The sequence below is a fragment of the Cyprinus carpio genome, chromosome A11 (genome assembly GCF_018340385.1).
Source record: "Cyprinus carpio isolate SPL01 chromosome A11, ASM1834038v1, whole genome shotgun sequence".
NCBI lineage: Eukaryota > Metazoa > Chordata > Actinopteri > Cypriniformes > Cyprinidae > Cyprinus > Cyprinus carpio.
The window spans coordinates 17,839,762-17,865,874 of record NC_056582.1 but is presented as its reverse complement, the minus strand read 5'-3'; the positions used below and the strand labels follow the sequence as shown (position 1 = coordinate 17,865,874).

Genomic DNA, 26,113 nt, shown 5'->3' with positions numbered 1-26,113 from the left:
TTTCAAAGAAAGAAAGAAAGAAAGAGCTTTCCCAGATTTCCTCGATCCTTGTTAATGCGTCTTTGTGTGGAGCGATTTGGTTAAGCCAGTGACAACTTATGTGTGCCTGTGCTGCTAAGCCAGTTTAAAGACATTTGAAATCTGTCGTGTCAGATGAGGCTAAAGTCACCTCTTTAAACTCTGTACATCAGGTACAGGTGTATGTGCAGCGACTGAGATTACAGCGGGCAAAAAATAATTTAGCTCTCTCTCTCTCTAGCTTTATTTTATGCCTATTATATACGATATAGTAATATCTCTACTTAAGAGTTGTTGTTTTTTTTTTTTTACTCTTTGTCAAAAGTATTTTCACATGATGTTGCTATTGCTCATATTTAGGGTTGGGATTTGAACAAACCTCTAAGTATTACACTTTGGTGCATACTGTTACTCGTCCCACTCTGTTATTGTGTACATGTTACCATTAAACAACCATAGCAAGCATTGTGGCTAATTAAAAAAACAAAAAAAGAAAAACAGTTTTATGTGTGTGATTTCAGAGGTGTGAAGTGGGTGTTCTTGTGGATACGCATGAATTTATATTTGTATGTTTTCATGGGTGTCCTGTGATCTCTAGATCTGTGTGTTTGCTGCATGTGTCTCCCCATGATTGTGTGAGCGTGTACTTTCCTATTCATCGCATCCCAGCTGCAGGTTAGAGGTCAGAGTGGGGCCCATTATTCTGGGCCCTTTAATAATGAGCAGAATAACTGCAAAGGTCTCATCAGACTGCAGACGGAGGCACTACAGCATAGATACATGCATTTTTCTCTCACTACCTTCACTCTGTCACTGAAACAAACAAGCTCCAAAACACATACCTGGAGTGCATGCTATGTTTACACAGATCCATACATTACAGGATATACTCTCCATTATTTACAGCAGAAGTGTGGTGAGAGGCAGAGCTGCTATCCTGTTACTGAGCCCGTAAAGCAATCTGGCTCTCCTCTCCCCTGGCCTGGAACAGAGAGAGAGAGTGAGATAAAAACAGAGCCATAGAAATGCGAATCCCAGTTGAGAGGTTATAAAAAATGTTAGAAATCCCTCCCTTTCCAGTCCCTGTCGATCGATGTGTTCGGGTGCTGTCATCCACATCTGTCATCAAAGCTTGAGGTAGCCTGAAAGCTGAAAATAAATATATATATTCTTGTTCATATATATATATATATATAATATATATATCTAGATTATATATATATATATATATATATATATATATATATATATATATATATATATATACACACATGTGTGTGTATATGTATATACCCTCAGTGTCCCCAGTGCTTGCCACACAACTGCACAAGGGCTTCCCATCAGGCCTGGTGGCAACAGTAGCAGTGAGAGGGTGAGACCAGGGGCTCCTTAATGGTGTTTTATAGTAGCCGATCCAGAGGTTGCAGACAGCTGGCCGTTGAAGTAATAGCCAACGTCTCAAATGAAAAGAGGTTCAGGGTCAATTACAGAACTAGGGCTGTCTGCTCTGGGAGAACACAACAGAATGAGGGGTGTAATTCGATTGGCCGAGAAAAGTTTCCTGGATAAAGGGATGTAATAACGCTTGATTGCACCACAGGCGTCCGGATCTATTACTTAATGGTGAATTGAGGTTTAAGAAAATCTTCAAGGGTATCTTTGTAAACTAGTAGCAGGGGATTTTCTTAATTCTTTTGTCTAGAGAGCATTTAATATCCATCCTTATGTTTGCAGCATAATTAACAGCATATTTGAGGCCAGAAAAGGATAATAAATGGTCATGAATTTATTTGCAGACTTTTTATTCCATCCTTTCAAAATAAATAAATAAATATAAAAAAAAAAAAAAAAAAAAAAAAAAAAAAAAAGGTGAATATGGGGCATGAAAGGTGAATATAACAACTTTCCTCAGTTTTAGAGAGTGGAAATGTGAGTAAGGATGAGCCAGAGGCTGATTCGGCTGCCGTGAGCAGCAGGGTTTGTGCGCCTGGCTATAAAAGTGTCCCTAGGTGGCGACAGTCTGCCTTCAGTGTATTGCAAGCATAGCAAAGTGCATGAGGCTTGATTAGAATGCACCTGCAGTGTTTGCTATCAAATTTATGTTTTTCTGTAAGCGTGACTATAAAATGGTTTTTATGAAGTGAAAGCTGGATGCAATTTAAAATCCTTTGATGCTTCTATCCTTCTTTTTTATTTATTTATCCTAAATAGAGAGGTCAACTGAGCCGCTTAAGGTCAAACCGGTAAGGCAGGAGTAGCAATTCATGTAGCGCTGGGGGAGGGCAGCGGGCTTGACACACTCCAGTTGTAAAGGTCAGTGGTTGGAAGGAGTTTTCCGCTGGACAATAGTGATGCCTCTCCAGGGATGGTCCATCTGAGCTATTTCTTTCCATTAAATGCACCTGAAAACAGAAAGAGAGAAGTGAAAAGAGGTTGACAACAGATCATGCTGTTGAGTAAATGCTTTGATATGAGGACTGTAGTTGTGCTTGTTGCATAATGCTGTTGTGTGGTGCAGTGAAGTCACACTGAGATTGGGTTTCTGTCACCTTGTTTTTTGCAAAATTGAGCGATAAAAGCGGCTGTCAGGTAATCAGATTGCTGCATGAGCTCTAGATGTATTGCTTTGGGAACTGAAGCGAAATACTGTCAAATGGCAAGGCATGAGAGAGTCAATGTATGACAATCTGTTTAGTGCCCTCTTTCTCTTCCGCTCACTATGTGTGTGTTTTGCGGTGGGACAGCAAGAGTGTGAGCGCTGTCATGCATGCTAATGGTTCTGTCCTTGCATGTTGCATTATACAGTACATTTGTGTGTGTGTGTGTGCGTGTGTGTTTGCAGTGTAGGAGGGAGTATCAGTGTGTGTGTGTGTGTGTGTGTGTGTGTGTGTATGTGTGTGCTGGCAAATTGAGTCATAACATTTCCCCTTGATGGGTGTAAAAGCCCATTGTTTGTCCTCTTCTCTTCTCTTCTCTTCTCTTCTCTTCTCTTCTCTTCTCTTCTCTTCTCTTCTCTTCTCTTCTCTTCTCTTCTCTTCTCTTCTCTTCTCTTCTCTTCTCTTCTCTTCTCTTATGTGGACTGAGGCTTAGAGATTTTGAAATGCACCCCCCCCCCCCCCCCCCCCCACACACACACACTTTAATAAAGGGTTTGTTTACAGCTTGGAGTTAAAGACAAATGACTGAGAGAGAAATACAGTAGGAATCAAGGAAAGATAATCAAAGTTCGGAAGTTCGGAAGTTTTTCCTTTTCCTCTCTGTCCCAGCTCATTCTTCTTAAGCTTTTGTGTATTAAATTTGTTCTTTCTTCTGCTCTTGGTGTCTTGTTCATATTTTCAGATGGTGCATTCACGCTGAATTATTGATAGGCGGTTTTGATATACACACATGATCGATGTGTTCTGCAGTATATGAGGGAAATCTAAACAGCACTTGTCTGCCAGGCCTAAGCGGTGCACATGAGACTCTACAGTAAATCCTGCCTTAATTTTTGTTATTTCTCCAGGCTTTAGTCCTTCTAAAGTTGCAGAAGTTTTATTTTCTTTACCTCGTGATCACTGTTTGTGTGGCTGTTTATTGCGTGTGTGTATTCTGAACTCATGCAATCCTCTGCTATATTTACTCGCTCATTAATAAATCATCAAATTTAACCGAACAAGACAAGACCAGAATGTTGCGATGTATCTGTATCTTAAATTTCTCACACCGATTCTTGTTAACAGCAGAAGAGTGTGACCACAAAACCTCTTTCAGAAAATGTGTTCATATTTTGGATAAAACAGCATCCATCCTTCATCTACACGTAATCATCTATGTTTCACAAACAGACACTTGTTTTTTTATTCATCTGCAAAGAAGCGTTTGGTTTCAAGTGCTTTGGATACAGATTAGAAGAAGGATTGAGATTAGCCCAGTTCTTCGGGAGATGAAAATCAATCCTGCAAAGCCAGAAACAACAACAACAACAACAAAAATCCATCCGTCTGTCCTCCCCTCCCTTCCTCCTTCACATGGTCACTGATTTTCTTTTTTTTGGTGCAGTGTGTTTTGTAAAATTGTTGTGATGAATGTTGTAGGGGGGGGTGTGAAGATATCTGTGTTTTTTTTTGGCACACATTTAGGTGATTAATTACTGCACAGTTGAAGTGTACAGATATGTGTATAATAGCAGAGACATTTGTTGAACTGCATGTATAATGTATGGCAATTCTGGAAATCCAAGTAATGCTGTTTAATTATTTATTGAGTTGTATAGCTCTATAACCCAGCTCTGTCCGCCCTGCGTGGTTTGGAACCCCAGACCAGTTTGGAAACCAGTGGGCCGAGGCCATTAATAACTCATAAACGCATTCGTAATTTTACCCCGCCCTTGTACAGTTCCGCTTGAACGATGGAATTAATCTCGAGAAAGTCATTGTGCCGGAGTCGTTGGGCTAGATTGACGACGTAGCTCTGAATGAATGGATGGATGGGTGAATGATACATATGGTCTGGAGAAATGAACGGATATGGCTGTCGGATTTCTTCCTATCCTTCTTTGAGACCAAATACATCTTATCTCAGTGAATCTGGAGCCAGAGAGACTGCAATAGTTTAAAGTGTCCTACTCTGTTCCTACTGTTTCGTATTTTCTTGAACTGTAGGCCCTGTGAACATTCAGAAAATAAAACGTAAATGTTTTAAATTTAAGTATAATAAATCTTAAAACACTCATCATTTTAAATATTTGATAATTCATATTTTCTATGATTGGATTTTCTTATTTGAAAATTGAAAGTGAGTCTGAGACAAGAGCAGTGCTGATCTATGAGAGTATAGCACAGATGTTTTTTGGATATTTATGTTAGTGTGTCATTTTTGCGAAGTGTAACAGGCAAGTAAAGTTCTCATAGTGCAGGGATTATTTAATTACTTGAGCAAGCACTTAAACCTAGTAGTTCTGAATGTGAAAAGGAGAAATATTCCGGCAAGAGTTGTAAGACCACAAGATTTGACCCTCGAGGCAGAAAACATTGATGCACTTAAATAAATTTGCTTGGTCAATGGAAGGAAACTCAGAGAAGGACATAATGAAGTAGAACTGTCCAAAACAGTTTTATGTTTGAGTTTTTAAATCATATATTGAGCAGTACATCTTCAGGATACTTTTGATGTTTGTTTAAATTATGCCTGCAATAAAAAATAATTTTTTTGTTTTGTTTTTTAAATTTTTACCTGGAGGTCACATATATTGAGCAGTACATCTTCAGGATACTTTTGATGTTTGTTTAAATTATGCCTGCAATAAAATGTTCTTTATTCTCCAGTTATTTTTATCCTTATTGATTATGTATATTTTGTTTAGGCGAGGATATTAAAAGGGGAGATTAAGTAAATGTGCAAAGTTTCACATTAAATGGTTTTCCATAGAAAACCATAACAAGGAAAACACTAAACCATTAAGTGGATTGCGTTCATATTCCGGCCTCATGTGCTTGCCTTTGTAAACTATGCATCATTAATATAGTGATTACTGAATTTGATCTTTTAATATTACTGTTTTAAATGTATTAAGACACTTTTTTGTGTGTGTTTTTACAATGTTTGTTGCACTGTTTAATGATTGAAATATTGCCACAGGTGCTTAATATGGATTGCAAATGGCCAAAACTTTGCATTTTGTTCACATACATTTGTTTTATTCTTTTGAGAGGTGATCTAAATATTTGCGGAAATTGAGAGGCTTGTGCTGCAATTCTATGGATGTTTTGCCCTCCAAGTCTTTGAGCCGGTCACCTGACTGAAAGCTATGAATTGATTTCACAGTAAATACCATTATTCCTCTTTCCTTGTCCACAAGGATGTTGCACGGTGGGGTGTTTGGGAAACAAATCCCAATTACTCCCTGTCAATATTTGTTCTGGCTCCTCCATGCAAACAGTAATGGCTAAAGCTAGCCTTGCTAACGCTTAAGGGCATTGGCGTTGGAGTTGCTGTCAAAGGTTTGGTTGCTAATGTGCTTGTTTGTTTTGGTTAGTGGGATAAGCTAACACTGATGAACATGTTTTAGACTGTGTCAGTGATGTCAGGCAGAGTGACGCCCACATTTCAGATGGCTTATGGTTGCGTGGACACTCCTCTCTCTCTCTGGCACCAATTTCCAGATAGCCTTTTTAGCCATGTGGCACTTAGTTTTTGAGATGAGACATTTAGTCAGACAACTGCTCTTTAATTAGAAACGAAAACATCATCTGCATGTTTAAATGATGCAGACGCTAAGCTAGAAATCTGCTAGGTTACACGTGTCAAATGGCTGACCTCTGCCCTTGTTCCTTCTGTCTGAATGCTGTAGCAACTTGTAAATAGTTCATGCTAGCTGTGTGAACAGTGTGGCTGCTAAACACAAAGCCAAAATCAAATTACAAGGCCAAAATGAAAGAATCCAATACAAGAGAACAACTAATTGAACATAAAGACTAAGTTTTTGCTGGATTTAATGAATGAATTGAAGTCCCACATATCAGCAGATAGTGAAAGACTACATTTACAAAGTAACAGATTTCACACACTAATTTTTGCATGTGCACGGTTAGTGATTAAGACCCAATATTCGAACCACTGCTGTAATCTGTTGTATTAAAAGGCAAACCTCAAGTCGCACCTGTTAGTAATTGCAATAATCAATTCCAAACTTTGTAGCCAAAGACAACAGCAACAACTTCTAAATTCTGCTTTTAATCAATGCGAACAGATCGTTTTCTCTGCGTCTACACGGGAAAAACACACACAGCTGTCTGTTGCGGCGTGTTTGGCCACAGGGAAGCTAGTCCTCCCATCTCTCTGCTGCATCCTTTCTCTGTGTGTTGTGGAAATCGTGGAGCATTGTTCAATCACAAGCTGTGCTTTCAAGCACCATCTCTCCTTTTATTATTTGCAGATTGCGTCAGTTCCCCTGCAAGGCCGCTCTAGACCCCGAAGGGTTCTTGGGATACCTCCCATGGGGCTACTTCTGCTAAACAGTTTAAATGGCAGCGTCCACTTAAGGCTGTGTTTGTTTGCTTTCCTTTTATTTACTTCTTTCATTCTCAGGTTTTTTTTTTTTTTTTTATTCATCAAAAGCCAAAGTTCCTACATTAGCATTAAGATTCACATCTGGGAATTTACATGTAGTGTTGTAGAAGGTAATGGTAAAAACGGCATCTTGTTTGAATGTTAAATGATGTGGAACATGTTTTATTAAGTTTTGGCAGTTGTCCAATCAACTGATTTTTTTTTTTTTTCTCTGGAAGTAAAGCGAGATCTGCTTTCTACTTCTTAACTGTCTCCTTTTTCTCACATCATGTCGTTTTACAATTTGCAGAACTCTTTCGAAAAATTTCCAACAGACATGATGCTGGTTGCAACGTCCTGATGCCATAAATGTTGTCAAAGAAAATAGTAATTAAAGAATTCCCACTAGCATAAACAGTAAATTTGTGCAGTTCTTGTCCAAGTTCTTTATACTCCTCTCGTCTCTTATTCCTCGCGCTATCCTCTAGATTTAGTGAAATACCTAAAGATAGCTCCTGGCTCTAGATCTGTCTTTCCAGTGAGGTGTTGTGCTCAGGAAGATGGCTCTTTTTCGAGATATCGGATTGCCACGTGACAGGGCCGGCTGGTAACACAAACCCTGCATCTGTGGCCCGGTCAAGTTTAATGAGTGAGCTTGTCAGTACTCATGTTTTGTACACAGTCTTATCTGTCTACAGTTACATCTTTTCACCTGCACTGATAGGCTGATTGCTGTCAGCACCCAAAGAATATGGCTGGCAGTTTTTATGCGGCTCTAATTTCTGTTTGTTTTTCTTAACCCTTGTAAATAGTGTGAGAATGCTTGACTGGCAAAAACCTTCTGTCTGTTTATGGTTCTTTTCTTTTGTCTGTTTTTTTTTTTTCTTTTTTCTTTTTTTTTTTTATTTTCTTTGTTTTTGGTTGTGTTGTGCAGTATTCAAGCAGAGACATGCAGTAAGACATATGTATAACGTGACAGATGACACCACTCACACTATAACTGTAATGCTCATTATTGTGGCTGAAGAAATGTAGGAAAGTTCCACCTTTGCATAAAAAAGACCTGTAATTTATATATATATATATATATATATATATATATATAATATATATATATATATATATATATATATAAAATTTACTCTAGAACACAAGTGCACTTTAGTAAGACAACCTAATCTTATATATATATATATATATATATATATATATATATATATATACTATATATATATATATATATATATTATATTATATATATATATATATATATATATATATATATATATTATATATATATATATATATATATAAATATATATATATATGTATGTATTTGAAATTTGTTGTTGAAAATGTAATCTTTAAAGTTTTGGAGATTTTAGTGTTTCCTCATTCAACTAGGAAGCTGTACTTATTTTATTCTACTTTAGTTTATGATTAATGATTTAGGATTAATTTTATGATAGTTAGCTAGTTCATGAGGTGACCAGCTTGTGTGATTTTTCCTATCAATCAAACTATTTTTCCTATCAATCTCGGTGGCAGCATAAAAATGCTAAAATATACTGATAAAGCATCAGTTATTCTCGCCTGCATTTTCTTTGCTCTTCATTTTTTGGCTTGCTTTGTCAAGAAAGTATGAGGGTGCCCAAATCCAACCAAAACCTCTTGAACAGATCCTTTGGCATTGTTTTATTTAATCAGCACAGGAATAGTATAAGATGCTGACATAAATGAAACATTGGCTTTGACAGAGAAGTCAGAAATCAGGCAGATAATGTTAGTACAGTAGACACTTGCAAGGTTTCTGAAAGTAGATTGTAAGTCAGTACCTCACTCAAGTACTGTATTGTTTCACAGCACTTAAACAGCAAACAGAAGATTATTGTATAGCCATCCTCTCATATTTGGAAAAGCAGTATATCAAAACATGCTCACGTTATAAGCAAATATTAAAAATAATGCACCTTGAAGGATGCACCATCTTTAAGAGAGTCATTCTTGGCGCCCTTTTAAAGTTAGATCAATCCACAGTGTCTGCGCGATTGATTGATCCAAAGAGTGAGAGGTTCATAACTGGCGATCCAGTCAAAGGGTTGTTTTCTAAGAGACTCGGAGCTGATAATCGCAGCCTCACTTTCTCTTACATGATCTCTCTAAGCTCTTGTCATTTCACATCAGAGGTGCCATGGCTCATGTCGCTGACGACAAAGTCCAAATTTCTGATGATTAGATTATCTTGTCACCATAGCAATCTTCACACCGTTCCGTCAATTGATTTGTTAATAAATGAAGTGGTGCTCTCGAAATCCGTTGCCTCCATTTTGAGCCAGATCTAAGGTCAGTGAACATTCAGGGTTTATAGATATGAATGCCTTTGTGGCTGGGTGTTTTTAAAGGAATAGTTCATACAAAAATGAAAATTCTGTCATTTACTCACCTTTATGTAATTTTTTTTCTTCTGTGAAACACAAAAAAAGATATTTTGAAGAAATATATATAATATCCTTTCTTTCTTTCTTTCTTTCTTTCTTTCTTTCTTTATTTCTTTCTTTCTTTCTTTCTTTCTGTCAGTCTTTTTTTAGGTTAAATATGAAGGCTAAAATATAGTTCCCGGAAATAATTTAGTAAGGTTCATATCTTAAAGAACCATAAATGGTTTGCAAGAACCATAAATGTCCTGGCTTGTCTTAAAGTTTGCCACATTTGTCACACTTGAGCATCTCTATATATATATATTTTTTATGTCTGTATAGATAGAAAGTTGGACCATAAAAAAGCCAACAGGTTTCTTGTATTAAGTTTTGCCATATTTGTGACAATTGGTTTTATTTGGACCATAAAAAAGCCAACAGGTTTCATTTTTTTGGTTTTAATAATGATAGTGTAATTTATGCCAATAGCCGAAAGTCTGCCTTGTCTTAATTACAGAACATAATTGCAGGCCTAAATGGATTTAATAGTGGCAAAAATGAGCAGACATTAAAACCAGTAAAGACAAGTTAGCCTACAAAAAAAGGATTATTCAGGACAGAATCTCACCCTTAGCACCACCATGATGAGGAATTTGAGGCAGAAGTCAGTATTTTCATAACAAACAAAAGGTATAGTGAAGCCAAAGCAGAGGTCACTTTCAAAAAAAAAAAAAAAAAAAAATAACCCCTAAAATGCACTTTTATTCAGAACTTTTGGGAAGGCAGGAAGAGCAGTCAATCATTCCTCTTTATAGGAAGAAAAGATTGGAGGGCTGAAAGGGGAGAGAAATCTATTGACTCAGAGCCTTTAGCTGCCTCAATCTCCCATTTGAAAGTGGAAATTTAAGCACGTTTGAAGGCAAGGTCGGCCGAGTTTATAGCTTTAGATTATGCAATTGTTTCTTCAGGGGTTTGCTGATTAATTCCATACTCTGGCTGACAGGTTCTTAATGCACAGCGGACAGGGCTGCTGTGGGACGTTCTGACAGCATTGCATTAGGCAAACCTCGCTTTTCTCAATTTATACGCACGCATAAAGAGAGATGCACGTAGCTGACCCTGAGAGAAATGGAAATGGAGAGAGAGCGAGTCACCTTGGAGTGAAAGACAATTGTTCAGAGTGCTGCCACAACTGTAATGCAGGCTTTTATGTTCGAACGTGTGAGTGTTTTTGTGTGTGTCGCATCTCTTTCTGGAGTTGTTTGGAGAGCAGTCTAGCAGCTTAACAATGCTTTCTTTCATTACTATATTAAATCATATTAAACGTTTAATTTTGGACTTTGCTTATGAATTGTTTATCATCTTCCAGTGACCTAAATTCAAGGCTCTGTTGAGTCAGTTTACAACATTTTAATCTTTATCAAAGCATTTCGGATTGCAGAGGAAGGCTGCTGTGCTAATGAATGGAGTCTAATGGAGTCTGGTCTCACAGATTGTGGATTCTACGCCTGGCTCATGGGAACCACTTTCCGTGATCTTTAGTCTGGTATAGATTATATCATATGTTTGTAAGAAAAAAGCATTTGTGTTGAAGTGGTTTGCTATAAACTAATTTGGGAAACTCATTTGCTAAACTTGTTTCCAAGATGCTCTGGGAATAGAGATGTTTAACTGCTTTCCTTTCATTATGCATTGCAAAGCACAAAAGCAAGTTTGGTGTTTTGTAATTAGTGGTCTTTGCTCTAAGGCTTGTGCTATCATTCTTACTTCATACAGAACATGAGGACTGCATCTCTGTATGGACATGACCACCCAAAACCATAACAACCAACTTGAACATCCTAGTAAACACCAAGAACACCCTAGCAACCACATAGAACACTTTTGCAGCCTTTTAGAACAACCATTTAAAACACTGTAGCAATCACCGTGGTGTACCCTGACAACCTTCCATATCATCCTAGCAACAACCTAGAACCCAAACAATCTCATAGCAAGCAAATGGAACACCCTAGCACCACCCAATCAGCAATCAGAACAGCCTCTGTGAACAACCATTTAGAACCAAATAGAACACCCCAACAGCAATGTAGAACACCCCTAGTAAACACCTTGGGGTGCCCCAACAACTTTCCATAACATCCTAGCAACCACCTAGAACCCATAGAACCACCTCAAAATTGTATAGTAATCAAATACATCACCCTAGCAACCCCCCATAATACAATAGCAGCTAAATAGAACATCCAAACAGCCATGCGCCCTAGCAACTACCTTGGTATACCCTGACAACCATCCATATCATCCTAGCAACCACCTAGAACCCCCTAAAACTGCCTCAGTCCCATAACAGACAAATAAAAACACCCTAACAACCACCAAAAACACCCAGAAAACAAATTATAGAACATCCTATCAGCTATATTGAACACCTAGCAACCATCTCCATCACCATGGGAGCATTCAGGAGCCAATCAGAGATGACCACCTCCTCTCGCTTCATCTCTTGCACTCCTTTAAGCTCTGTGTTGGACATAACATACTCTGAATTGAGTGTACTTTGTTTTCAAACCACTTATTTATTCAATACATTTAAAAACCAATTTCACACGCCGGCCTGATGGTCTGTGGAGATTGTTCCAGCGTGACGGCAGGAAGTTGTTTGGCATGAAACAGCCTCTATTTTGAGAAAGCGTGTGAACTGCTGTGTTAGGAATTTCAGGGAGAAGGGGAGGAGAAAAGCGATATTTCATTCCCTGAGGCTGGACATGTCGCAGATGCGGTTCGGTGATACCAACACAAGCGGTCCAGTGACATAGCCAGCGTCCCGTTTTAAACTTCTCATCTTCTTTGAAGAAAAAAATAAAAAAAGCTTCCATTAACAATAGCTGTGCTTATAAAAGCATGCTCATATGAGAGATGAGAAACAGCTCATATACTCATCACTGCTCTTTGATGCATTAGTATTTTCTGCATTCAGACCTCTGAGAGGGTTGCACATAAATAATCCATCATTTCTTCTGCAGAGATCAGGTTCGTTCATTCTTTGACATTGGATTTCCCGATAAGTACATAAGGTTTCTTAATACACACACATTTAAGATCAGTGGTTCTAAATGAGTCTTTTGCATTCCAATATTTTTTGATAATCATGCATTTTTAGGATATCAAAATAAATATGCTTATTGACCTTTGTTGAAAGAAATGTAGTACAAAACACATCTTTTTGTGGTACAAAACACAAGTTTTTATCTTTTGATAAAATAGCATATAATAGTATCTAATTTAATATTATATATAAAATGTGTTATTTTTATTAATAATTATATATATATATTGCCTTATTTTACTTATTTTGCAGATTTTGCAGATTAATTATTAAAGTGAATTATAATTTTACAATTTTGATATTGTGTTGCAACTTGCAGCTCCAATGTAAATTCTAGATGCTGAAGCCAAACCAGTTGAGAACTTCTAATATAAACAGTTTCTTCCACACACACCCACGACGCAGAGGCCAAATGCAGCATGACTCGCACAGCACCTGGGGGTGGCTTAGGCAAAGCTGATGATAGCCTCAGCTCCCAAATCACTAACAGGTGGTCCAAGACTGGGCTGCGCTCACCGTCTGTAAACTGCATGAGATGTTTTCCAGTGGATGTCTTTTCTAAGGAAAGATTAAGAGGTCTTTGACCTGCTGCACACTACTTTTGACACCTTTAGCTTTAGTTAACCCTATTGGTGGGAGCTGTAAGGCTATTGGCTGAGGGCTTGTTGTGCTTAAATAGGTTTAGCTTGGCATGCCTGTTATCTGTTTTGCGTTTGAAAGACAACCAAGTGTTGTTACCTCAGCTCAACTCCGGATCCAACTTTCAGCGCGCTCCCACACACGACCTCTTATATACTTATCCAGTGATAATTTAATCTCCTGCGTCGAGGCCGGAGAATCCCGGCCACAGCTCCATTTAAGTTCCCAGCTCCAGCCTTTTAACAGTGAGCAGATAGGAATGATATCGAGGGCCGACGTCTAGTTGGATGTGTTTTGTGGTTTGGCTTGAAATTTTCGAAAGGTCCCCGTTACGTAAAATGGAAAAACTAATAATGGAGGCTCCATCAACATGGAGAATTGCTTTGTGCACTTCTCACCAACATGGGCTATAAAAGTTTGATGTACAAGTTTAGCGCTTGCAGGGTTTAGGTTACAGTTTATCTTTCAATCTCGTTTTCTTGTCATACCTCATTGTCTTTAATGAGGAGATGCGTTTGGGATGAAGCAGGTTGATATAGCAAGCTACTAAGAAGCTTGGGCAGATTTGAGTGTATTGATTTTCATGTTCTAACTCTGTTGTCTCCCCCTTGCACTCCTTAACTTTCACATAATTCTATGCCGTGTTTATCTTTCATGCCCTCACCATATATTTTTCATTTCTCTGCAGTTTTTGCACTAGGGTTGTTCGATTACCTAGGAATGCATTATGTAAGGCATTACATTCAAGGAATTCATTTTAAGATGATTTGGATTATCAAACGCATAAATGTTAAACTTTCTTTCTGTGTGTAATGTTAAGCACAGCTATCTTGACTCATTATTAGATGTATTATTAGATGTTTTTGAAGTGCTCTAAAAACTGTGAGGTGTCCTCGAGGAGATCTGGACCACCAGTGGAGGAGAATCAAGAGGAATGCAGGAGTCTTTTGTGTGAGGCTCTGGGCTTTCAAGAGCAATCTCGGATGATTAACTAATCAATTACACGCCACTGCATTTCATAGCAGAGAGACATGTGCCGTAACTCTGTATCCTCAGCATGGAGCCATGCCGATTCGAAACACCCTGTACTCTGACTGACCCCTGACGGCACTGCTCCAGCCGTGAACCCAACGGGTGACCTTAACCAATGAGAGAGAGCAGATTGCACATGTGTTTGTTTGTCTTCATGTTCACTGAAGCAGAAATGTGATTGACATTTCCATAGCAATACCTCAAAGCTGTCAGCGGAAACTTTTAACACCCTTCCGCTCAAAAAAAAAAAAAAAAAAAAAAAACACATTCAAAAGTTGGCGTCATACACCCAGAACTGCTCTTAATTAGTGTGCAGTCCATTTGTGGATGGTTCTATTTCTAATGTACTTAATTTATCTCTTATAGTATCATGTTTGCATTTTTAGAAACCATTTTTTCCAAACTACAGGGTTCAGATAAGGATTAACTGTCACACTGTTTGGTGCTAACCGTCTCATCCGGGCTTCTTTTTCATGTAACACCTTTTTGAAATTCTAATTAGTCCCACACACTTCATCCAAACGAAATCAAATTATGTGGGAGATTTCTGCACGAGTAAAACATGCAGTGCAACGTGGGAAGTGAGGTTGTTAAGCTGTCGGTGAAATCGAAGGGCATATTTTGGCTGAACCACAGGGCTCGTTACTTGAAAGGAAATAATACAGGAACAAGAGGTGCGGAGAAGGAACCGGATCTGTTGCTCTCTTTCCCTTAGTTTGTCCTTCCAAGGGTCAATGTACAATATGCTTGCAATTAATGTAATATGTATATATACTGTATATATATATATATAGATATATATATATATATATTTATATATATATACATGTGTATATATACTGCATACTAGGCCTGCCCTCGACTAAGGATTTTTCTGGTCACCTAGTCGTTCATTTTAAGCCTTAGTTGACTAATCGCATGTTTATTAATAAAGCATTTAAACATTATGATGAGCCTTTAATTGCCTACATAGCCTAATAAGCGCTCAAGCACGTAAAGCGCATGAAGCTTGCCATAGCGCACCGCAGAAGTAATGATTATGGGTTTGTCAGGAAAAAAACAGTAAGAAGACTGCAATAACATTTTAATAATTTGATAAACTAGTGCTTTCTTTGTTTTCGGATTAAGAGATAAACTCGGCAACACTGACTTGCCATCGCCGCAGTAGTAGACACGCCTGTATGCATGTCTCATACAGATTAATCCGAGAATAGGCTATTTGTTTTCCATTTGAATTGGTTCATTTGAAAGTAGACATTTCATAGATATATTTTTCTCTATAGATATATTTTTAATGTCTGTAAGGCAAAGATATAGTTTCGCGCTCATGTTCACAGAGACTGAGATGGCAGAAAGTGCATTATGTTTGATTTCTTTATTTTACAAAGGCGCGTTTAGTTGTTATTGTGAGTGCTCACAAATAAACGTAGAGTCTTTCCAGATTTGAAAGATGTATTACTCTTATCTATATGACCAAATATTACTGAATATTATAAGAGCAAGTGAACGCACCGGCGCCTCCATCTGTCCTGCAGTGAGCATGTGATTAGCTTCCGCACTCCGCACTTCATATATATATATATATATATATATATATATATATATATATATATATATATATATATATATATATATATATATATATATATATATACATATTGATTTTCTTACCAACTGGAAAAATCACTCATTTCCTAGAATAACCTCCAAACCTTTTGCTCTCTCTTTCACAAGTCTTTCTCCCTTAAGCCTCATAATGGTTATGGTTTTAACATTGTTTAGGTTTAGTATCAGAGGGGTTATCCCTTGTTTCTAATAAGTGTGGTTTTCTTTTGTGTATAGCAAATATTATGTGTTTATCTGTATATCTATGACTCTCTCTCTCTCTCTCTCTCTCTTCTATCCTTGACCGTCTGCCTCAGGTCTCACTGTGGTGTTGTAGAGGGTCTGAGCATGAAAAATTACACTGCAAAAGCCTTTTTATATATCATAATGATCTTAAGAAATGTATTTTCCACTTCACTTGTTTTAAGAACTACAACCAGAGCTGTAAGGACGAGTTGAATGTCAGAAAGCCTTTTGATTTTCACATTCAACAAACCTGAGAGGCTTTGAAATGCAAGTTTTGAAATGCAAGTTATATATATATATATATATATAGTATATATATATATATATATATATATAGTTTATTTATTTTTTGTTTTGTTTTTTCTTCTTCTTTTTTCACTGTACTCATACTAGAATACAACAGACACCATCTTTTCTGTCTTTTCTGTTAACATACTTAGTTATGGGATTATGTTCTGCTTTTTCCAAAGAGAGAATTGGGTCTTATCTGGTCTGTATGACAGTTCCCACTGACTGCAGCCATGTCGGCCGGACACGGGTGGTTGGGAGATAGCAGCAGGACTGCCCTGAAGCGCTTATAATCCCACCCCGGATTATTACTGTAATCTCCCTCTTTTCATTTTTGAAATTGGGATTTGTGAAAAGAAATGGTGACTAGATGTGGTTATTGTCACTGAGATGCACTTTGGCTTAAATATGCATAAGGGCTTCTTTTGTGGCTCAGATCGCTTGATCTGTAGTTATGACGAGCAATGGAATTGAAAATTGCAATAATTGCTCTCAGAAAGGAGTTCATGTATTCAAGACACAAAAGAACAGACTGGTAAAATGTAATGCAGATCTGTGTTTAGATTTTAGCCTTAGTTGGCCAGTGTTCTTATTCAAGCAGTAAAATAAAAATCAGTTCATGTTTTTTGGAACATGGAACAAAAAAAGTTTTTTGCCTTTGAATATTAATGAAGTGACATGACATGCATCCAATAGTTCTAACTAAATTGCAGGCAGTCATTAAAACAACGTGACAAAATGAAAAATCTGTCAGTACTTACTCTGAACCTTACAACATTCCAATTGAACTTCTTTCTTTTGTGAAACACAATAGATGATATTTTGAATCATGAGTCCATTTTTTTCATACAATAAACATCAGTGTTGTTTGGACCTCATTGATGTTCATTGTATGGATAAAAAAATAGTTGAAACAGTCTCCAAAATATCCTTTCGTGTTCCACAAAAGAATGAAAAAAGACATGAGGGTGAGTAAATGAAGAGCGATTTTAATTTTTTTGTTTTGTAGTCAAAGCAAAACATAAAGAGGTTTGTAAAAGTGACAATGGTTTTTATGATCCTGTCTGTGATCATTTTAGGACAATGATATCACTCAGAAGTAGCATCCATCTTACATAGACATTTGGGACGTACACAGATTAGACTTCAGCATTAATGGTGATTTATCTAGTGTGTCCGTGCACATCAGCACTGCTTAAACCCTTAAACAACAGAAAGTGGTGTGTCATGGCTATTATATTTAAAAGGTTCCTGTCAAATCCAGGCTTAGATAAAAACGGATGACCTGCGGTGTCTGTTGGGCTCCCCGTAATTAATCAAGATGAATATAACTCTGACCACAAATGTCTAGAGTCATGTGGCGTTAATTTCAAAGGAAGCAATTAATTTTTCAAAACTTTTAACTGGGGGTCTGGGGCTGGGAGCAGGAAATGAGCGGCGATGGCATTTGGTTCGTTAAGGCCAGACGATTGATAGGCTCAGTAACCACAGGAAAACACATGACCGGCTAATTGAATTTGATTACTTGGTAATGCACTAGAGAAATGACCCAATCAATGCTCGTGCCATTGAGGAGGCCATTCTTTGTCTCTCCCCCTATAATGAATACATCACTTGAGAGTCCGATTATTCTCTTATTCATTTGATTCGGCTCGGCACACACAGGGGTAACTTGTCCTGGTCTTGTTTGCTATGTAGTTGTAAACATTGATCGCTCTTTGTTTATGAAGCTTTATTGTGTACATTTCGCAAATGCTATTCCACCCAGGGGCCTGGTGTTCAAACACCCAAACAAACAGATGTTTGCCCTTGAAACCTTTGATTTTCGGTAGCCTGTCATGTCAGATGGCTGTTTTACACTCAATTAGGGAGCTAATGGACCCGAGTCTGTTTGCAGTCAGTTTGGTTTGTTTAGTTGCTGTGAAAGTTTTCTTCTGGGGTACAGTTAATGTGGACTCCGGTATGGTTTGCAGTTTGTATGAATACATCTAAATCATGAGCCATATTTGATGTTCTCTCCAAATAAAAGTTTTGGTGGTAAATACACCATATATCCTCATTATATTAGGTCACATCATTAGAGATTACAGTAATATTATTTTGAGAATAAACTGAAATAATGAAAATAAGTTGTAGAGGTATTTTTAATTTTGCTTTAGTTTAATGCATTTCTCATAGATGTTTGTTTCAGATTAAAAGTTTTGGTGGTAAATCCAATGCAACTAAAATATGAATAAATCAGTGAAGCTGACATCTGTTATGGTGGTAAACTATGTTAGCAATTTGGTGAGATTTAGCCAAAAATGTAGCAATTCAGCAGTTTAGTCTAAATAAATAAATACTGTATACAAATAGAATCTCCTTATAATAACAGGCCTCATACTAAAATAAAGTCATACTATTACATAGTAATATTAACATAGTAATATTTTGAGATTGTAGCCAAAATAATGATAATAAAAGTTGTAGAATTACAAGATTTTTTTAAAATGTAATTTAATTTAAGACATTCATTATTTTAATGTTGCACAAAAATTCTACAGTTACTTCTACTCATTGTATGACTGACATTGATGTTGCAAATGTACAAAACAGACAAAAACCTGAAAACCTGAAAACTTCTTTCAAAGTGCAAACAGACTTAGTTTTACACTGCATTTGGTTCAGTGTAAACTTTGAGATTTTATTAACAAAGTTCGGGAGCACATTCAGATAATTAACCTAATTAATACAAGAGGAGCACATTAAGTAATCAACTCAATTAACGAGATAAGAGGTGTTTGTGTGTATATGACAAAACTAGCCTATAGCCACCTTCCCAAAGAGTGAACAATTTGTCAGAAAACTGTATATTTGTGTCCACTTGGCAGACTTACAAGGTGAAACTGGACAGTTTTTCTTCATAATGCACACACATGCTCTTCTCCGAGTCGTGTTTGTGTTGTCAGACAGCAGAGGGCAGATATCTGTATCTGGCAGAATAGAATGATCAGATGCATTTCACAAGCTGGAGAGCTCCAGTGACGTTCGAAAGGCAGATGGGCATCTATGCTGCATAAGCATCCCTTCCTTCCCCCATGGCATCTTCCCCCCACCTCTGTACCTTTCACTTACTGTGCCTCTACATTTCTCTCTGTGTTTGTCCTGTAAACACGCTTATGCACACACACACACAGACACACACAGGTTTGCTCATCTTTTGTACATTTGTCTCTATTGAAAGGAGGCATCTGGCTGGTCACCGTGAAAACACTCCAGAGAGGGTACTGAGGATTCACCGAAATAGATGAGCCATTTTCTGTTGAGAGAGTCTGTTTTTTCTCACACACTCCCTTACACATACAGGTTTCCTCTTGTTTTGTTGCTTCTCTTTGGACTGGGAGCTTAAAGAAACTTTTTACTGCTTATGATGACAACTGTGTGTTTGTGAGACTTGCGGGAGTTTGCTTAGCTGTTGTTTGGGGAATTTAAAGTTTATGTTCAAAAGTTAGATATATCTTACAAAACTTCTTTGGGGGGATTTGGGGATCATACAGTCTGATTCATATACATTTTTATTAGTATTTATAAATTATATAAAGTAATAAGTATATAAATGAAATTTATAAAAGATAAATGTTTAAATGTATATATTGTATATTGTATATATAATGTATGATATAAAATAAATTATATTTAATTATATATATATATATATATATATATATATATATATAATATTATAATATATATTATAATATATATCTTTTTTTTTTTTTTTTAATCAAATAAATAATTAAATATAATCTATTTTAAAAAAAATTGTGTGTGTGTAATGTGTGTGTGTGAGTCTTAATTTTCAGTTAGCCTTTATCTTTATTAATAAAGATGTATCTGGCATTTTTGAAAAGTCTATGTTGAAGTTCATAGTATAAAAGTTATCACAAAGAAAAATCAAGAAACCAGTCATGGAAACTCTAAAGTGCTAAGCATTTTTGTTCATGACAGCAGATGAAAACATGCAGATGGAAGCTAAGCATGTTGTTAATACTCGATTGATGCAGTACCGCAGATGATGGTCCAGTGCCCTCAATTAGGAGTTTAACATTTCAATTAAAACAGGCGTAAGTTTACTAACGGCAATAAGTAGTGTAGGTCATTAGCTGTCTGCTAGCATTTAGCATGTAACAGCTGGACTGGATATGAAAACAGCAGAAATGCAGTGCACCGTTATTTATAAAAGTCACCTGATGGCTACCTGATGCCTTACACCTCCGCGTCTCATTAAAGCCAGGACCCAGAGTTGTAAACAATTACTATGTGCTAATTGGCAGGAGACTGTGTGATCCGTACCACTGTAATGTACTTTTTATTAGCTTTTAGTTGTTGATACAAAGCCTTTATTTATAGCGGCTCATAGCAACACCGTTGGAACAAATAGGAGACTTTGGCTGCCAGCCTGCAAGATTGTGTTGTGTTTTTCCTGATTGTGGATATTTGCAGGTTGGATGCATCTGATGAAGTTTTTGCTAAAGACACATGGCTAAGAAAAGATAAATAAGCAGGCTGTGTGGAGTCGTGCATGACCCAGTGCTGCCACGGCCAGCGGACACAGCTTGCGTATTCTCAGAAAAGCATCATGAATCTCGATTTAGACCAGCACTATCCTCCTTGCTCTATCGCTCAGACGTTTTCTCCAGGGGCAGTTTGCATACAGGCAGGATGTTGTAAAACACTTCCCTGGAAAGTGCTCTTATCAACCTTTTAAAACGTAGATGTGTGGAGGCCGTATTCCTGCCATTCCTGTCGCTGCACACTGACGCTACTATCAAAATGAACCATCTTTCTCCATTCTGGCACCCCTGCAATTATGTTATAAACAGACACTGCCTTTTAGGCCTTGAAATGCCACGGCTACATGCATCAATGCTGTGCAAAAGGTTGATTCGTTCCCTGACCCTTGTGCCAAAGAAAATGTGCTGCCCTTTTTTCCTCAGAAATTAAAGTTACAGAAGTCAAAACAAACCGGAGTTTGCCTTGAATTTTCAAAAGACTCATGGCAATTACAACTTTAACTGTAAAGCTTTCCAATCGCTGATTTAGCCTTTGATTCGGCTTCTGCATCTGTGCTTTTTATCTGCGGCTGGGGTTGAAAGACGCGCACCATACCACGATAGAGAGTCTCAACAAAGCTTCATAAAGGTCACGAGGGTAAGGGGAGGCCTACGTGACCTTTCACACAATCCCACAATCCCCTCCTGCTGTGACTTTGCCATCTCGTTTCATCATTTCAACCGCCAGTGACATCACGTACCATTCACGGATCTCCTTTTGAAGTCCAACGGTGCATTGAAGAAAAATATTATATCTCTTTCAAGCAAATCTCCAGATATTGTTTTATGGTGTAAGGTTTCAGAAGCGAATAAGAAAATTGAAAAGATAAACATTGCTCTCATACTTTGATTATATAGCAGTTTGCTTTTTTATCTAAGAGACCCAGATCTGTTTTCCTAGACCTTTTCCTGGTCACATCTTTCAAATGAACAACAGGTGCGATAATACTTTTATATACCGAGTACATGTGGTAATGTCAGGCATAAAAGCGTATGTTAGTAATAAAGAACGTTTCTGCACTGCATTACTGTACCATCAAGATGTCTGAGAGGTTTTATGATGGTGCAAAGAGAGAGAGAGAGAGAGTGGATGGGAGGGAGAGGAGAAATGAACCAGTGCATTAGTCTCCCTAAGTCTTGCGTTTAGCCGTGTCAATATTGTCTGGACCACAGCTGAGTCCAGATTCTCTTCTGTTCCACTCCATATTGACTCTGAGTTGGTGCACAAACACATTGTGGCAACATTGTTGTAACATTGAGTTGAGTAATTGAAACCCATAGGAGAGAGATCTGTGAGGGTTGTCTGTCTGTCATTGAAGAGAGAGAAAGACTGAGAGAGAGACAGGAGTGGATGTAACTTTGGAAAAAATGACAAACCGGTGAAGTTTACTCAATAAAGCATTCTTATTACTCAGCTCTATTTTTCCAAATAATATAACAAAGAAAAAAAAGTTATTTATTGACATGATTTTTTCCCATACAATACTTGCAAAATTTAAATACACACACAAAGTCAAAATAAACATAAAAAACTTGACAGGAAAATCGATATATATCTTTCTCTCCCTCTCTATTGTGTGTATATATATATATATATATATATATATATATATATATATATATATATATATATATATATATACAAAATAAATCATATAAATCTGCAATATGTGGTATAAAATTAAATCTAGTGCAATAAAGTAAACTCAGTGAGACATTAATGAGCATTAAGACTATACTGTAGTGCAGGCAGTAAATAGAGAATATGACTGCATCGCTGTGATCCTGCTTATTTATTTCACAGTTAGTGTCAATCTGAAGTAAATACAATTAGCTTCTGTTACGAACAACAGTGAATGGGATGTTCCCTGATGGATAAAAGGGTTGTGCATGTGTGGGTGCGTGTGCAAGGCTTTTAACTCCTCATCATCTCGTTTTCTTATACCAACAAACTCCTTCCTCTTCATTCCATTTTCTGCCTTGCTTCTCCATGCTTATTTGTATCTAACAGGTCATTAAGTTCACAAATGTGCAATTGAGTGTTTTGGAGGTTTAATTAGCATGTTTCCTTGACTAATTAAAATGCACAAATCTAAGGATTAAAGCCCCTCTCCATTTCTCCCTCTTTCCCACCCCCTTTTCATGAATAATTAATCAATCTCTTTCACCACGAGATTCTGTTGCACACCAGGACACATTTCAGTGTTGCGCAAAATGTAAACTCTTTTCCTTTTTCCTTCACAGACAGACAATTTTCCTGCTGAGCCCAATTACATGGGTAACAGGCAGCAGTTTGTTCAAAGGTAAGGCCTATTTAGCAGTTTTCTTAGCTTTATTTGTCTTAAACTCCTCTGTACTCAAATGTAAAAAAGCCATGCATCCCTGCCTGGGTTAATCCATTTGATCGTTTTCGTCTTATTTTTCTAACTTGTAGCAGCTCGACCTTCAAAGATCCGGAGCGAGCCAGTCTCAGAGACAGCGGGCATGGGGACAGCGACCAAGCAGACAGCGATCAGGACACTAATAAAGGCTCCTGCTGTGACATGTCTGCTAAGGAAGCGCTCAAGATGAAGGCCACTGGGCTCAAGCCTCAACCACTTGAGCAAGGTGAGTCCTTCAGCATCAGGAACTTCATTAAGAACCAAAAACTGAGTTATTTATAGTCTGTCTCTCTTTTTGTGTGCTTTTTCACAGTCTTTCTTTTTGTTATTCGCTCATCGTTGTTGGACATTCCTTTTGTTCCTTGCCTTGTTTTACTCTCGTTTTTACTCTGGTTTCTCCGTGTGGCACATTCCACAAATGCAGTACATTTTAGTGTCTCATGGTTTTATACTACTAGATTTTAACTTTTGGCATGTTCCACCTTGGAGGCCTCCTTGACATAATCATATGTAATGCAGAACATGATTTCAGCGATCTGTTGCATTGATATTCCATTCACTGTAGTCATAACAATTTCAAAATCGCTTTCATTTCCGAAACAGCTAACCTCTTTCTCCTATTCTTTTACTCTCTTTTGCTTTTCAGACTATCTTCCATCATTTAGACTCCTTATTCTCCTTGTCCCCTTTCGTCCATCTTTCATTTTCTCCCTCTCCCTTTTGCTCTTTCTCTCTTGTATTCTAGCCACGTTCTCGGTTTATCAAAGCAGGCAGGCCCATTATGATTTTATAAGCCAAACCACTCTAGCCGTTCCATTTAGTGAGTGCTGGTTAGGCGCTGGGAGGCGCTTTCTTTAAAATTTTGATAATGGAACATGGAAAATGACTTATCATCCACCAGGCCATGTCACATTCTCCACCTGATTAAATATGAACAGTTATTCTGGGTCTCTCTTGGTAGGACAAATTAGTCATGACATGGGTAGAACAATAACTTCTGATAAGAAAGCAGTCCCATGCTCCCTTTTCACTGCACTCGTTCAGGAAGGAAGCATGTAAGGATGGTTTTATTCATCTAGACCCTGGTCTGTTGGGTCATGTTGAAGACTATTACACTGGTGCTGAATCCCTCAAATGGCAATCCGAGAAAAAAAAAAAAAAACATGAGAGAAAGAAAGAGAATAAATGGGCCACAGAAAACAATACATCAAATATAATGGCACAATTAATCAATAGAACAGAGGGGAATCTGCCGCTATCTGAGCCGAGGCAGTGGACGAGTACGCCAAGTCTGTCTGCCTTTATTTTTGCTTGTGTGTGTATGTGTGTGTGTTTTCATTTGGATTCAGGGATAGACTGAATGCACTGGCAAGAGAAATTGGCCAATTAAAGAGACCCATATGTTTCATATTTTGAGAATGTAGCCATTTAATGGTGCATGGGAACAGTTAGAGAATGGCTGAAATTAGCTAGTTTAACGGTGTGACTCACTTACCCACACAAAGACAAGAGCTACAGTTGCAATAGTTGCATGTCCAACAAGCTTTATAATCTAAACCACAAACAATGAAAATCTGTCAGTATATAGTGATTTCTGCATGTGTTTTATCCATATTAGTAATTGTTGTGGACTTTTTAGCATGTTAAGCCAAAAGATGCCAGTAGGTGGTGATGAGTGACTGCCTGAGTGAGTGAGTGAGAGAGTGAGTGAGTGAGTGAGTGAGTGAGTGAGAGAGTGAGTGAGTGAGTCAATCATTCACTGAACTAATTTGTTGAAAAATGCTGATTCCTTCATGCACAAAGCAGCTGACTGTATTAATTGGTAAATCATTGAATTGGTTACTCAACCAAATCCATTATTTATAGTAATTCATTCAAGAATAAAATGGCTGACTATCTAGAGAATCATTTACCCAAAACCCAATCGACTTGTTTCAGAACATTGATTCATTCAGGTATGAAATGGCTGACTTGTAGTAAATATCTTAATCAGGCCTCCCAGTTTTCATCCAAAATATCTTAAATTTTGGTCCAAAGACGAACGAAGCTTTTACGGGTTTGAAATGACATGGGGGTAAGTGATTACTGACAAAATTTTCATTTGGGGGTGGAGTATTCCTTTAAATCATTTAGTCAACCGAATCATCCATTCAAAAATGCTGATTCCTTCAGTAACAAAACATTAGTGTGTTACTCTGAGCTCCATTTTCCGGTTTGAATTTGATTGATTTTTTTTTTTTTTTTTTTTTGCCATTCCAGCAAAAATACACAAATTAACAAGAAAGTCACAAAACAAAGTATTTGTGTTTATTGAACCATTTTATGATAGCAAAGTCAAAGTTTTTTTCTGCATGGAAAGATGTAAGCTACAGTATATTCAAAGAAACATGGGCACTGAGCAGTGTGAGTACAGCATTGTAAACAAACTGTAACTTGTTTAATCCTATTTTCATTTGCCTATTCTGACTAGTTCTTGTATGGAAATTTATTCTCTCAGACCGCTTACTTTTGATGACCAAACTCACTTTCCTCGCTATGTTTTCTTCTATTGAGTATTTAAATCAATATTTATTCTACAAGACAGTTAACTGGGAATGGTTGTCTGTTTTGCCAATATCATTCCAGAGGGCTGGGCGTATCTTCTCTCAGGCAGGTGCACTTTAAGATCTCTTTCACACAGAGATGACGCATGACAGTCTAGAGAAAGCCCAGGCTAGCCTAAAGATCCCCTGTGTCCTCTTGTAAGCATTATCACCT

The 26,113-nt window shown here is 37.5% G+C and overlaps 1 protein-coding gene across 2 annotated transcripts in view; it reads left to right on the top strand.

The window, feature by feature from the left end:
* Positions 1 to 26,113, top strand: part of LOC109058182 (protocadherin-17-like) — a 70,363-nt gene that overhangs the window by 11,001 nt on the left and 33,249 nt on the right. For both annotated transcript variants that reach the window (XM_042766605.1, XM_042766604.1), the window contains exons 3-4: positions 23,220 to 23,278; positions 23,410 to 23,582. In XM_042766605.1, the coding sequence (XP_042622539.1) occupies positions 23,220 to 23,278; positions 23,410 to 23,582 (232 nt within the window). The remainder of the gene's footprint in view (positions 1 to 23,219; positions 23,279 to 23,409; positions 23,583 to 26,113) is intronic.